We start from the raw sequence: 16011 nt of genomic DNA on the forward strand, positions 1-16011 counted from the left end.
TGGTGCCAAAACAACACTCAAGCAGTTGTAGACATACCATAATTGCATTAAATCTGTTGAAGGTGATCTGTTGTTAAATTCTTTGTCCTGTTTAAAGCGTTTGCTTTTATTTCAGAAGCACTGACAAGTCCTCTTTATATTGAAGAACATGTTTTACATTTTTAAGTGTGGTTAGGCATTGTTGACAATTACCATTTTGTCATTGGTGTGTTTTATTGTTTGACTGAAAGATATAAACACACATGCGCACAGACACACACACACACACAGACAGATACACACACAGTGAGCTTAAGGACTGTGGGCCTGTTTTAGCCATGTAGTCTGAGCTACACCTTTGATCTCTGGAATTCCATATCAGTGCCTTTGTGGCTCAGGGATGTTATGTGGTGAGAGGTCCCATTGGGGAGCCAGCATGGGAATCCCCACGAGACAGGCAACCCTAACACAAACACACCCACACTCACATTTGAAGACATACCTGTTTCCACGCCGAGACAGGGCAGCTTAAAGTATACATGTGCACACACACACACACACACACTGTACTGACAAACACACACACACACACACTGTACTGACAAACACACACACACACACACACACACACATAAGCACAGCGTAATTATCCTTTTTCATGTTGCCAAACGCCTGACTCATACTATCAGATATCTGTTGTTTGGGAGCTGAGAACATAATGGCTACATATGAAAGGGTTGTTTTCTTCCTGCACTTCAAGCTGAAGACAGACTCATTGGGAGCATGGAAAGCTTTAGCGTCCCTCATATGACAGCAGTGCATGTTTACCCCTCAGACACTCTTCCCTAACCCCACGCATCCTGTTTGCGGCAGTGCCTCCCATTGTTTACCAATACAGGTACGTGTTATCACTCTCGGCTCTTCTCTCTCCACGCATCTCGGAGGGAGAAAATATCCGACAACCTTTTGTTGTGGACAAAGAAGCATCTCCGTCGCTATGGTTTTTGTTTTGCTGTGTTTCTTGACCTTTCTTGATGAATGGGGATGTTTTTGGGGGGGGGGGCAAGCAGATAAATTCTGTAGATAGAGTGGCATTAAGAGTTAAGAGGAAGAGATCAAACCACAAAAAGCTTCTCTTTTTGTTCTTTACCTCAAAGAACCATGGGTGAGCAGACTACCTTTGTGTGTGTGTGTGTGTGTGTGTGTGTGTGTGCATGTATAAGCCTGACATCTAAGAGCAGTGAGAGTGGTTGTAAGGACCAGAACAGAGCTGAATGTTAAGGCTTTACTGTGTGTGTGTGTGTCTGTGTGTGTGTGTGTGCACACGCACATGCGCTTGCCGGACGGCTAGAGTATGCCAGAGGGCCGAGCAGCTGGCTGATGTCACCCTGAGGAAGCGCTTTGAAGGCGATGAGGGCAGAGGGACATCCAGGTAGGACAATGTTGTGTTGTGTGCTCACCGCTCATCTCCAGGAAGATCTCCACTGCAGAAGAGGGCTCCGTAATGCTGGATGCTCGCATGATGAAAGCCTCAGTGTTCAACTCAACGCGCCACATAGCAGGGGTCTTCTCCGCACATGTATAGAGATTACATACATGCAGAAAACATGGATTACGTCAACCAGCCCGATTTAGGACCATAAACCCTTATTGGTGTCTTGAAAACAAGTATCTAGCTGTGCTGGGTTTTCACAACATAACTGCTTTCATAACTGCTCAGCCTGCTGTGAATCTAAAATACAGCATAAAACTAACATATAAAGTATTTTTTTTATTCTTTCCATTCTCATATTCCCCACATGCAGAGAAGCAAAATGGAAACAATATGTATAGTATAAAAGGGCTTTTACAATGTGTAAATATAATTTCATTCATCTCCCTTTAAATTTCACAGAGAGAATCGCTCAAATGCTAAAATACGTACCAAAGTTCAAATGCTATAATACCTTCAGTAAGTTATGTCTCCCTCAAAGAGTGTCAACTGTGATGTCATGTGTATTGCATGAGATGCGCAATCGTCATCAACAATAACAGTACTGCACTGCCCTCTACTGGCAAGAAAGGGCAAAACAATGAGCTGTTATTGCCAAATCTGCTCCTCTAGTACTGGCAACTTCACCATATGCCTCATTCCCATTAAATTCAAATCAGTCAGCGGTATCACGCACACATCACATAATGAATCCAGTCCACCTGAGATTATTTCCATATGGAAAGAGGTGGTTAATAGCAGGCTGCACTGAATCTGGAGAGGAGGAATATAAAACATCAGTGTTTCTGTCTAAGCTGAGGGTTCATCAAGCGTGATGTCAGGGGACATAGTTTGGACATCTCACTTTGCAAAAACTTTAGTAGAGTTGACCCTTCTAGGAATGCTACCAACTAAGGTGAGTCTTGATGATGATGATGATGCTGGTTCACCAGGCTAATAAATTAATTAGACACAGTAAACAACAGTACAAACATGATCTTTATGTTCTTCTATTTCCAAAGTCTATTTTCAATGTCTACTGTGCTGGAAAATAATGCACAGTATACTTTTCAATAAAGACATTACATAACTCATAATAATTTTGAGTTATTATGAGGTGAAAAACTGCATGATCGTGAACAAAACCGCACATTCAAACTGATTTCAAACTACCCAAAGAAATTGCACTTCTCAGAGGTAAAGGAGTCCAATCCATCTGTAAAACCTTTTGCTGACCTGTCTCTGAGCAAACAGGTTATTCCTGAGTGCAGCAGTCACTGTGCATCACTACACTACATATCACCTCGTCCATGGCTCCCCACAGTGTAGCTGGGAGTTTCCCTGGTTGCCTGTGAGTGAAACTGATTGCTTTCCCAGCTGAGTAAGACGCGGCCATTGTTTCATCTGGCACCCTGCTCCCGGGTCGAGGGCTTGAGAGTGGAGAGGAGAGAGCGTGCCTGTGACACACCAGGTTTTCTCTCCTATCGGCTGTTTAGTGGCTCCAGACTTTGTTCTTGGCAAACACCTCCTGTCATAAAATCTATGATCGCCTCCGTCCAAATCCCCATTTTGGATGCCAAACAGGAGCACTTTGGATTATACTTCCTTTTCCATTTTTTTTGTGTCTCTTCGTGGTCGTTTTTCCTAAGTCCTCTTATCCTGATATACACTTGTGACAGACTGAAGCGAGGATAAAGCCACACAGACATTGAGACAGCAAGCGGAAACTTTGGCAAAGGTATTGCTCACCGGGTCAAAGCCAAGCATAATTTTGCCATTAGGAGTTAAAAATGACTACTCCATAGGTAAGGCATAGGAAAACAGACATACTAGTGTCATTTGTGAGTGTAGAAAGAGGTGTCAACAGTATGAGGATGTCTAGGTAAAGCCATTTCTTCAAATTTATGTATGGTTCATTTTCTACAGCATTGTGTGCATAATGTCCATCAAAGAAACTAAAATCTCAAGAAGGATACACTAAAAGAATGGACAGTAAACTCTTCATTTCACTGTCATTTCCCCAACACATCACCTGATAAGGAGTTCTTCTGGACTATCTCCATCAAACTCTTCTGTCTGGCCACCTCGAATGTGTCTGATTTCACTATGTTGAAAAGAATCAGAATTATTGTAAAAAACAAACAACATAAAAACGTTTGTATATTTATAACATAAACATAACAAATCTTTTGGGGTTTGTTTCCTTGATAGGTCAGAAGGTCAGCATCACTCTACTTACCCAGAATTTAGTAGTAACTCAGTTGACCGCATTCCCTCTCTGGGCACCATGAGCAACATCTTTGTGTTGACAAGTCATTTACGTGGTGTGCACTGTATCTAACCATCTTTCATAAAAACTTGTCTGTCATGTCACAAAAGGCGCCTCACAAAGCCACCCACATTACTGTGTCTTCCTACGTTTTCCATGAACATCTTCTTCATAGCTGTGCATCTGACATCACATCCTCAATCAAGGCAGGATACCTCCATCGGCTGCCACCTTCAAAGCAGCCATATCAGAAACGCTCCGTTTATGAGGGGAAGATATCAGACAGTTGAACACACACAGAGAGAGAGACTGAGAGAGAGCAAGAGGGAGAGAGAGAGAGAAAGAGAGAGAGCGCGCAATGGATCCAGCAAGCCCGCTAAGGGCTCAAACATTTCCACACTGATGCTATCAGCTGTCACCCTTAGAGCATTTCTGTTGTTGTTGTTATTGTTGTTGTTTTTCTCATCAACAATCTCTGAAACAGATTTAGTAACATTGCATTTTAAGATGAGCATCAAAGAAAGAGGAAACGGCACTTCCTCTGACTCACGACACTGATAAATGGCATATTAGTTCACAGTCTGGGGATACTTTCCAAAATACACAGCGGCTACAAATAAAACACTATTAACAAATGCATTGGTGTGAAAAAATATAACGCTGTAAACATATTTGTCAATGCACATCCATAGGCTATATGTGAAAACAAGTAGCCTATTGAAAATATGTCTCATGTAGCCTACTCGATAGAAAGGAAATACTGGTGAGGTGAATTACAGAGTACTGAAACACCCCGCCATAACCATAAAGCTACAGGATAAATAGAATCGTGCTGCAAAAGGCAAGGCAAGATAGCCTTGGTTGGTCTTCCCTATTTTAAGTGCACAGACAGATCTAAGTAATACATTAGCTAACAACAACCTATTCTCATCTGAGGTTCCCCGATTATGGAACACACTAGTTGAGGCGCCCCTCTCTATCTTCAAAAACCTCTTGAAGACCCAGCATTTAGGCTACCTTCTCCTCTTCTAACACCAACCAAAAACACTGAACTTTCACTTGCCATGACATTCTTCTCAATCTTGTTTATCCCTTTTAACTATGTCCCTGAATTAACTTGACTCTGAACTGTCATTCTATTTCTTATGCAGGGTAGTAGACTTACTACACCGTTGTCTCCTATTCGCACTGTACTGTATTTTGTAAGTGTTTTGGACTAAAGCTTTAGTTAAATTAATGTAAATGCATGTAGGCCTAATTTAAAGTGGTCCTACCTTCCACAAGAATCCTCTATTATTATGTTTTATTATGCCAATCCCTAACATCAGTTTACAGAACTGGACTCGCTGAAAAGTAAGGTAGGCCTATAACATATAACACAAGGCCTGCAGATGTAACACATCCGTGTTTTTATGTATTCATTTCGTGTTTTCGTAGGCTAGCATAACACTTATAGTCCGGTGGACAGCCCATAGAGCCCCATTGTGGACCCGGAAATGTTGAGTACACCAAAGTTTTATGATGGAAATATATAGTATGGGTTCCCAGCATGCAGAAACTGCCGGATGCTAATTTGCATATGTTGGTCAATTTGTGTAATTGAGCTAATTAGCATAAATTAGCATAATAGCCTGTATTGATCATATTATAAGAGCTGCTTGGCCAAAATGGACAATGTTAGTATGTTTTTAGGGGTTACTGGAGATGCTGAGTCCATATCTGACATTTTCAAGATTCAAAATCACTATTTACAGTTTTTCTCAGTCGCTTTGGTGCTTTTCTCACATCACTATTAACATTTGCACAGCAGTTAGTGCATTTCTCAAAACAATTAGTGCAAACTGCAAAACCTAGTGGATGACCTGCAAAAGCATCGCCACTTGCTCAAAATGGATAGTCCATTCCTCAAAAGCAAATATTTATGTCAATGAAACTGTCAGTGTCATCAAAATGAGAAGTCTTGACACCATCGTTTATGAACAAGATAGTCAAATGGCTTTGTCATGTTTTCATTATGACAGTTCTCTCAGTGTTTTCCCATGCAAAAAAGGTCAGAACTCGGTGACACTACCTGAACATGCTCAAGACAGCACTATACAGTACTTGTACAGCCATTTGAAAACTACAGTAAAGTTACACATAAGGGGAGTAAGTGAGTACAAGACACTGAATCGTTACATTTTACTGTGCGGCTCTTTGCAATTCTACAGCATTGTGACAGAATTTGATAACTAGTTCAACAATTGTGTATGTAATGACTCAAGCAATGAATTGAAGACTATTAGTTTTATTAGGAACGACTATTCAGCATCCGTAAGTATAGTTAATTTTGACTGACATGACATAAGCAAATGATAATGTTAAAAAACAGCAGAGAATTGTATGAAAGCAACTGATACATGTTCAAAAGCATTTGCAATTTGTTCAGAGGAAGGAGAATATACAGTAGCGATATACAGTAGGGCTGTAACGATACACCAACCTAACAATTTGATTCGTATCACGATTTTTGACCCACGGTTTGATACGAACCTCGATTTTTCTTTTTTTGGGGGGGGGGGACATTTCAATAGCCTACCTAAGAATACCAGAGGATTACAATGTAATACATCTGTATTATTTTTTATCCTGATATAAAAAGAGAGAATACTGAATGTCTGATATTTATGACAGCACACTTTATGCAGATTAGCCTATCTTAGGCCTACTATTTCTATTACAACTCTACCACATTCAGCTGTCTGGTTGAAGCCTGGAAATATTGTAAACAAAGTATAGTTGGCTAGCTTATCCTAGTCTACTGATTGGACTGTTCAGTTTCCTCATGTGTGTTTAGGTAATACTTTTCTCCTTGGGACAAGCCTTTTTAAACATTGGTATTGAGATGATCATTCAGTTCTCCCAGAATCCCCAGCGCGAAACATCGTGGGAATCTCAAGCACAGTCCAGCACGCTGGCGTTGCACAGCTCCCCCAGCAAGCCATTGCCATCCTCGGCGCGGGCGTTCCCAAATTCAGTCCAGCAATTAGTCTCTGGCACTGCCACACAGCAGGTGGGGTGCACACACCGCAAGAGCCCTACTCACCCTGGGAACCACAACCACCAGCGGCCCAATGCGGGCGTGCTAGCAGTCACCTGGTCTGTTGCCTCTCGTTCCCAGCTCCTTCAGAGAACGCCCTCAGGTCGTACTTTAGCAGTGTGCACCACCGCAACGCGTTCCTCCAACACCTGGCGGGGCCCTAGCCTCCCACTGCCACAGACTCCCCGGCTGAGCACCGTGGCTGGCACTGCACCTCCAGTGCTCCACTCCGTGGTCTCGCCAGTCGGGGCAGCAGACTCCAGTTCTATCATAGCCGGACCACGCTCGCCAATCCAGGCTACAGCTACCCGACGTTGCCGCCCTCCTCTGCTGCCTTGTCGCAGAGCTGTCCTCCGCTGTTCGGGTTAAGCCCACACCGCCATGATCGCGCCAAGGCCTAGACCGATCTCTCTCTGGCTCGTGCCATCGGTTTCACACAACAAACTTTTTTTCCCCTTATTTTTCTAAAGAGCACCGCTAACAGGCCACTCGAACAGGCTCCGCCAACCGTCCGGCCCTCAAGGCACCACCTCCTTGCCGCTCCACCTCTGCTCTGCTCCCTTGGCCAGGGCCACCCGTAACTCCAGCCTAAAGCTGTCCGGGGGGGCAGGGGCTCAAGGTCTGAAGGCCTCTGTAAGCTTTTCAGTACCCCTTACAAGGGTTCTCTTGGATCCTTTTGCTTGGGCCTCCACCTAGCGGTGAGCATGGACGGATTATGAACTCTCGGCCCTGGGCCCAGATGTATTAAGGGCCCCCCATTAATTGCTTGAGATGTGGAAGGGGGGGTTTGGGGGTCCTTCCTCAGAAAATGTTTTAATTTGTTTGATGTGATTTCCTGTATTCTGGTGCATTCTGGGGATGGCCAATACTAAATTCAATCAGATTCATTGCCTACATCCTGATGTGTTGATATTGAGGCAATGATTTCATGTAAAGGCTTGGGCTTCAGGGTCCCTGTGAATATCTATTTCCAAAATGATTGTGGAATTCAGAAATAACTTGAGAATCCAAATTATTCCTAAACACTGAACATTTTTATCCTCCAAAAATCCGTCTAAATTGCCCCCAAAAACTCAGCAAAATCAGCTTAATGAGAGTAAAAACGTGACCAAACCAAGTTTAAATAGTGATTTTGAATCTTGAAAATGTCAGATATGGACTCAGCATCTCCAGTAGGCCTACCCCCCAAAAACATACTTTTTGCCCAAGCAGCTCTTATTACATGATCAATATAGGTGATTTTGCTAATGTATGCTAATTAACTAAATTACACAAATTGCCCAACATATGCAAATTAGCATCCGGCAGTTTCTGCATGCTGGGAACCCATACTATATATTTCCATTATAAAACTTTGGTGTCCTCAACATTTCCGGGTTCACCTTTCTGTCCACTGGACTATTAAGAAAGCTGAATACTTCAATGCTCCAATCTCGCAACGTAGAGAAATTGACTAACTGCTTAATTGACCAGTAGCCAGTTTTGTTCACCTGTCATTACTGACAGGTATTAAAGGTATCACGATAAAATAGCCTATTTTTACATGCCCGAAGCGTGTTAGTAAGCGTATCCCGTTAGGTGTCGCAATCGTTGCAAACCTGTTAGGTGCAGTTTGAGCTACGCGGGCCTCGGCTCACCTGTAATTTCGGTTGCTCATCACTAGAGATCAGTAGCGCGACAGGTCGCTGCTTACACAACAGGCACCAGATCCAGTGTAGGTCATAGCGTCTTTCCTCATTACTATGGAATCGTGCCTAAAACCTTCCGACCGTCCATCTGATCAACCAACCGATCGACCAACCGAACGTCACACCACCCGCCTTACTTACATGTATCAGAATAATTGCCTTTTTATAAGCAGCCTACATATACCTATGAACCTACACGTATCCAACATGTGCCCAGAATTGCTACTTATTCTGTTGGAACATTATGGATACATGTAGCCAAGGCTTGTGTTGGAACATGAATACATGTAGGAAAACTGTACAATGTTGAAACTTCATTAAATGGACATTCATTAGTCTATTTGTGTCGTTATTAGTGCCAAGCTATTGCTATTGTTGCTTAAATTATTATGCGTAATAACCATCTGCAAAACAGGACTATAACCAATTATCTGCTAGATATGAGAAATGCCATAGGCTGGCCTTATACACTTTCTCTTTCTTACATCAATACGTTGTCGCATATGAGCCCACTTCAAATCATCACCAAATATGTGATTATGTATCCTAGCCTATAGGCTAAGTTTATCAACGTTTTATGGACAATATCCCTCGGACTGTAATCTGAATAGATTTTGCTGTGCTGTACTGAAAAAGTAGGCCTACGGCCATTTCTTAGAGTCATTTCTTGAGATTAACATAGCCTAAATACTGTAATGTTGACACTAATAAAGATACGTTTATTAAGTAGGCTAACAAATGAAAAGTGTTTTCAGCTGAAATGGCATGAAGGATATGTGGACCGCCTGGACCTTTGAGCAAAACATCAGCAGACAGAGAAGCCCTCAGTGTAGCAATGCAGACTGCTCGGGGGAACCTGCTTATCATACTGTGGGTCGCCAATCGAACTGACAGGCTTATCATAGATTCGCATTTATTTCAATTTGGCTATAGGCTACGATTAAAGTTCCTATGGTTCACAACTACTCGCAATATGCTATCGACACTAGTTAACCACAATTTGTAGCCCTATTGGTCATGTTAAGCGTTAGGCCTACTTGCAATGTGAAACTTAAATCTAAGACAGTAGAACTGTCTTAGATTTTAGACAAACAGACAAAATGCACCAAAAACAAAACCTCCGGAGAGGTAGCTACACATTTGTTTATGCATGATAAAGCAATGAACGTGCTGGTAGGCGTTTGACATGACGTTTGATGGATCCACCGGTTGGTAGGAAGGGAGGTTTTTGGCATCATTCCCGCGCACATTACTAGCCAGAAAGGATTTCATACTAGATGTGTGACCTAGCAGTGGGCAATTAAATGTATTAAGCCCAGCCCAACATATCAACCTGTTGGAGAACTTCTGCGCGAATGAAAGAACTGAAAGGAAGAAGCTGAAATCTAGCTGTGATGAGAAACAATGCTGCACGAACCAGCTGGTGTTGGTGGCAGATGATATAGTTATGAGGCTGCAATTTCGTCTATTAACACGCCTATATAGGTGAAAATCAGTTAAGGAGTAGGGCCAGGAGGCCTGTTGAACATCTGCATGCTTTTTTTGTTTTTAAGCCAACTAACGACTCAAATATTTGCCAGTGCGCAAGTGTACTTAAAACCTATTTCAATAACAACAGGGTGTTTAGTAGGCTAGTTAAACCTTTGCAGCCGGCCACTGACAGGGCAAGCCAAGCAAGGATAGGGGGCGGGATTCCGAAGTGTGTCGTCCCATGCAGGTATGTTGGCACTTCACAAGCTCGTCCCATCATCACACGACCAACAGCTCACTGGTCAGCAGCTGCAGTGTATTGTCTATCCCGTCTCAGCAACAGCTGAAAGACTTTGGTGACCAGAAGACTGAAGACCGAAGATCTAACCCCTGATTGATACGCATAACTGTCTGTTTTTGGATATGTCCTCCTGATTGTGTTCTGAAATGCTGAGCAAAAAGGTACCGGGGTCCGGAATGTTAACTGGAGCCGCAGGCATAGACCGAGGACGCGTCGGAGAGCGGCTACATGCGGCTCTAGCTGGGCTGCAAGAGTTGCATTTTCTCAAGGAGAAACAAGCCGACATGGTCCACTGGGCGCTCCGCATAGATCGGGAGGAGACGACGGATCTTTGTCAGTCGAACCCAGTTGATGCCGAAGAACAGCGATTAGAAGCGACGTTGACAGCGCTTAAACAACAACTGGTGAGATTGACTAATATGTTTTTCAACATCATATATTGTAACCCAGGCTTAGACTACATATGTACTGTATGTGTTTCTTTTAGCCTACTAGACTATTATTATTTAGTCTGTTTTGTAATAAGCCTATATGCACAGTAGCCCATTAAGAACACTTCGAAGGTGAGCGTGTGGTGCAAGCGATTCGTTCAGGATGATCAAATCATTAGAATGTGTGATTTTTATGTTGCCATTTCTAGACGTATTTACAGATAGTTACTGGACACGTTTTATCTGTGGTAATTTATTATTGTTTGTTTGGTCTGCAGCCATGTAGCGTTTTAGTGGTAGGCTATGTGGTGCAACTTGTTTGTTATCAGCGCAGCAGGGGGTAAGGAAGGGTCACAAAACCGGTCTTAGTTCAAGCAGCTGGGGGTTCGAAGGGGGAGTGCACCGTGAAGTGAACATTAACTCAGTGGAATGAGAATGGAAACAGTGAAGTGACCAGAGCAACGACACAAGTTTGACCCCACAGTAGCCTGGCCCTCTGAATGCAGCAGCAGACACATCCTACAAGAGGTGGATTATCACCTATATGTCAGGATAGGGCTAGGGCTGCCTTGAAAACAAGAATGGTTAAATCACAGTGTAGTCAAGTTTACAGATTTGTATGGGCAAGTTAGTGGAGCTGTCGATAACTTTTGGCTGCACGTTAAGACAGTGTTTTTCAACCACTGTGCCGGGGCACACTAGTGTGCTGTGAGAGATCATCAGGTGTGCCGCAGAAAATTACCCAAATGTCACTCACTGGTCCAGAAAAGCAACTGTTGCATCAAAGAATTTATAACCACATGCTCTTATTGATTGTATGATTGCACTATTTGTGGTATGCAGGCATTGTACAACGGGGGCCCCATATCCAGTATTCACAGAATCATCACATATCCAGTTCATAACAACAATTAAATTAGATATAGTCATCTACAAATGAAACAGAGGGCGCTTGTTTTATTGAGCAGGTCTTGCATAGAAGCCATAAAAAGGCCATATCTGTCTATTATTTGAAATTTTAGGCTATGGTATGTTCATGTTTTCTTCACACAGGATGTTAGTGTGCCGTGGGACATTTTAAGTGTCAAAAGTGTGCCGTGGCACAAAAAAGGTTGAAAAACACTGCGTTAAGACTACTGTTATCCCATATCACAACTTTGTGTCTTGTTTTATGACAGAAGCTGAACTTAGCCTACAACATTAACGTGTGTTGCAAAGTCTCCCTTTTCACAGAAATCTGGTCAATGCATCAGTTCTGCTACTGGTGCCCAAAGTGGTGCATATTCTCTGTGTTTCAATTCTTACTTGACTTGCGCTGTGGGGGAGATGTCTGTTATCCACAAATCACACCCCCAACTAGTCCTTAGCTTAGTTTAGGTTAATGATCAACTACTGCCCTTATTGTTCCCAGGCCATCGTATAACTAACAGACATCATATCAACCATTATGCTGGTAACTGAGAGCATGACTATCTCCTTATCTGCAGAAACTTTACACTTCGAGTTAAAAAGGTGTAATTAAACAACCACTTCATTACTACAAGGTCCTCATTGTAGTGGTACATTGAAGGCCATAGTTGTTATTCATTATTTAAACCAAATAACATGTTTTCTATATAAAAATGTATTTGTTTGCTTGTTTGTGTTGTGTTAAAATGTGTGGTATTTGTGTGGTGGGTGATGCAATGTAGTATGTGTCTTGTGTAGCGGAGTATGTGTTTACCATCTTGTGTTTGCATAGAAAGTTCATTGTACATGCTCTCCCTCTGTGTGTTGTGTTGCAGACACGGCTACGGAGGCAGGATGTGGGTCTGAAGACTCACCTTCAGCAGCTGGACCAGCAGATAAGCGAGCTGAAACTAGACGTTTGCAAAGCCTCCACTGAGCACCTTGAGAGCGACAGTCGCCCCAGCTCAGGTTTGCTAGTTCACTTTCTCTTTAGCAGGGTCAGTTACGCTCACCTGTCGTTCTCCTTTGGAACGCCTTGCGAAGATTTCTGTCCTCTAATTAAATTTGAGTGAAATTAAAAAAGTATATTTTTTAGTTAAGTAATACAAATCATTATAAAGGCTAGTGTTGCGGGCAATAGACATTGTCTAAAAGGCCTTGAGTAAGCACAAGTTCACATGTCAAGGAGAAAAAAATCCCTTTGAACACTCCCTTTCTCTTTTAACAGGGTTTTTTGAGCTCAGTGATGGAGGTTCAGGGTCACTTTCCAACTCCTGCACATCTGTGTACAGTGCTTGTCTGTCGTCGTCCTCCCAATCCAACCTCCAGGTCTTCTACACTCCTAACCCTGCCGTGAATGATGATGCATCTCGTCGTCGGTCAGCTGACGAGCCCACGGCCCATACAGACCCTCCAAGAGGCACAGGCATCCGCCTGGGCAGCAGTCGGCTTCGGACGGGCATGCCCGGCTCGGAGCGTGGCAGACAAAGACCTGTGTCCACAGGTGATTAGCAGCCTTTAATCTCTAATGGCCTCACTTAACATGTTAACGGTTTGGGAAAGACGTTCAATTGTTGACATTGTGTAAAGACATTCAGTAAATGTGTTGTTTTTTTAAATAAAACAAACATTTTTTGTCTTGCTCAGGTGACCTTGAGAGGATGATGACTCCAGGAATGGGATACTGCAAATCTGCTGACATCAGGACCTCACCTCTGTCCAGCAATCTGCGCAACATGAACGCGGACGTCAAATACCAGAGCAGCTTGGTTTCCCGTGGCGGCACAGAAGTCTACCGCTACCCGAGTCCGCTACACGCGGTGGCCCTCCAAAGCCCTATTTTCTATCTCAGCGCCAATCCGCCTGCATCTCTGCCATCAGAAAACCACGAACCACAGGAAGGCACGATGGCTTCCAGCTCAACTGACCCTGAGGTCATCAGAGCAAAGCCTGAGACAGCACAAGCCAGACCAGTTGGCTACATCAACAAGATCCTTCAACGTAGCACGAGTAAACTCAACATTCTGAATGAGAATGCACCCGCCATGGAGTCATTGTCCACCAGCACCCCACACTCTCTAGCTGCTGCTGCCCAGGATATGGAGAGTGGCCAACTTGGCAAGATGCAGACTCCAATTTTCTTTCAAGAGAGCACCATGCTGTCAAATAACTACCTTGGTGGAAATGACAACTCAAAGATGCATTATCATCACGGTCAAGGGAATTGTATAACCTCTAGTGCAGGCATAAATAGCAACAAAAAAGAACCAACTCAGAACTGCCACTCTAACCACACAACCATCTCAAGGGAATTAAAATCAAGCAAGACGGTTTCAAAGGTAGAAGTTGTTGGATCTCTAACTAGAGATGGCCCCAATGGGAACTCATGTGAACGTAACGCCCAAGAGACAAGGAAACGCTCAAGTTCTAAGCCACCAGAGAGGAGACCCAAGGTTGCCACAGCCTTTGAGGACTACCGTGCTGTTCCCGCTGAGTTTGTCCACGCTCATTTTGTCCCAGCTGGAACTCAGCATGTCAAGATCCAACAGGCAGACAAAAAGACAAAGGCAGTGCGATTGCGAAAACGGAGTTGTGACAAGCCAAGAGGGTCTAAGCACCTCCAAAAGCATTCCTCTAGGGAGCGTGAGAGGGAGGCCTCCTCCAAACTACGTGTGGAGAGGAACTCCAAGTCATCCACCGCAGAAAAGGGGCTTGCAATGTGCTCTACCTCCGAGTTCAGCATCCCTAGACACCCGTCTCTTTGTTGCTCGAGTTGTTCGTCTCTGGCTTCAACCAACCAGGCCACCAAATGTGGCAAAGCCTGCCGACCCTACCAGCCCAGCTTGGAGCACCTCAACCATGAACAAGGAGAAGGAAAACGGAGGCCGTGTCCTCAGAAGTACCTGTCCGTCTCAGAGGTCCGCTTGTCCCAGTCCACCTCCCACAACCACAGACCCAGAGAGGTTCTCATCCAGGGGCCTGGCCGGAGCTCAGGGATGAGGCCGCAGTCTGGACATTGGGGTGGAGTTGCTGCTGCTGCTGCGCACCGTTCCTCCCTCAGACCCTCCATCTCCGTCTCCTCCTACTTTAATCAGATGGACGCTAGATACCCTCCGGCCCCCAGCAGAGGCCCCGGCGGTGGTCGCTGCCCCCCGAGATGCGAGTCGGAGCTGTCGGAGTACTCTGCCGAGTGCGCGTCTCTGTTCCACTCCACCATCGCCGAGAGCAGCGAGGGCGAGATCAGCGACTACACCACAAACCGCTTCGGAGACAGCGAGTCCAGCCAGGGGAGCCAGTCGAACTCCGACTCGGACAGTAGCCTCTCCCTGTATGAGGATGAGCTAGAGGAAGAGGAGGGCGAAGGGGAGGAAGGGGGACTGGTGTGGGCAGAGGCAGCACTTGGGCCTACGGCCGCGGGGCTTCCTCTACCCCAGGCTGCGCCGTCGGCCTGCCGCATCAAAGCGTCCCGTGCCCTAAAGAAGAAAATTCGAAGGTTCCAGCCTGCATCCCTTAAGGTTATGACTCTTGTGTAGCAACTGTGCTGAGATTTGTGTGATCGGTACAAGCTTTTACGTTTCGTCAATGTCTGAAGAAAATGCAAATGTAAAAAAAAAAAAATTCTTTAACAAAATGTAAGACTATTATAATTGAATCCTCTTGGGGGCTCAGTAAGTATTACTGTCAAAGTCTCTAACTGTGCTTTGTAAAATCATGTCTTTGTAAATACTGCTTTGCATTACATGAACACTGCTTTGCGATACATTAATTAGCATCAGAATCAATTTCAAAATAAAACATTATTTAACATATATTTTCAAGTGGTTGTTTATAGGTCGTTTGTAGATAAATATCTGTTTCAAATGTCATCAGGACTATGATATCTCAATGTCAGCGTAAAATGAGAGTAAAATGCACATTTAATGTGTTTTACAGTGACCAAAGTGAGACTTTAACAGGATTTATGACCAGTTTATCTACTTGAACATCACCTTTGTAAAGATGAGCAACTGATGAGGTTTCAAAATTCCATTCCAAGACAACCCCTTATCTGATGAGATAAGTCTCAGGCAGAGCACACATTTTTCGTGCGCACACACACACACACACACACACAGAGACACAATTGAAAGGAAAGGATAAGCCAGACAGCAAAGAACACTAACTTTAAAAACAATGACCACTTATCTGCCTGGGTACCATGGCATGGGCATTTGACCCTGCAACATTCAAACAAAAGATTCCGTTCCGCAACAATTTAAGGTTCTAAAATTCCATGTTGAATCAATGAAGCCAGATATTCTTTAGAACATTCATTTTTCAACAGTCACACGGGCGTAATGACAGATAAGAGCAGGTCCCCATCACCAAGCACTGA

At 43.9% G+C, this 16011-nt stretch overlaps 1 protein-coding gene across 1 annotated transcript; it reads left to right on the top strand.

Moving 5' to 3' along the window:
* The first annotated feature begins 10242 nt into the window (after positions 1–10242).
* On the top strand, positions 10243–15442 carry dact2 (dishevelled-binding antagonist of beta-catenin 2). Its single transcript, XM_048269920.1, has 4 exons — positions 10243–10661; positions 12473–12605; positions 12865–13140; positions 13284–15442. Exons 1-4 carry the CDS (start codon positions 10404–10406, stop codon positions 15167–15169), a joined length of 2553 nt encoding a protein of 850 aa, XP_048125877.1. The 5' UTR covers positions 10243–10403; the 3' UTR covers positions 15170–15442.
* The last annotated feature ends 569 nt before the right edge of the window (positions 15443–16011 follow it).

The sequence above is a fragment of the Alosa alosa genome, chromosome 18 (genome assembly GCF_017589495.1).
Source record: "Alosa alosa isolate M-15738 ecotype Scorff River chromosome 18, AALO_Geno_1.1, whole genome shotgun sequence".
NCBI lineage: Eukaryota > Metazoa > Chordata > Actinopteri > Clupeiformes > Clupeidae > Alosa > Alosa alosa.

Excerpts from the sequence above, each read along its gene's own strand:
- dact2 (XM_048269920.1), top strand. The coding sequence starts at position 10,404 with ATGCTGAGCAAAAAGGTACCGGGGTCCGGAATGTTAACTGGAGCCGCA. Across the intron at positions 10,662-12,472 it reads CAGCGCTTAAACAACAACTG|ACACGGCTACGGAGGCAGGA; the intron begins GTGAGATTGACT and ends GTTGTGTTGCAG. Across the intron at positions 12,606-12,864 it reads CGACAGTCGCCCCAGCTCAG|GGTTTTTTGAGCTCAGTGAT; the intron begins GTTTGCTAGTTC and ends CTCTTTTAACAG.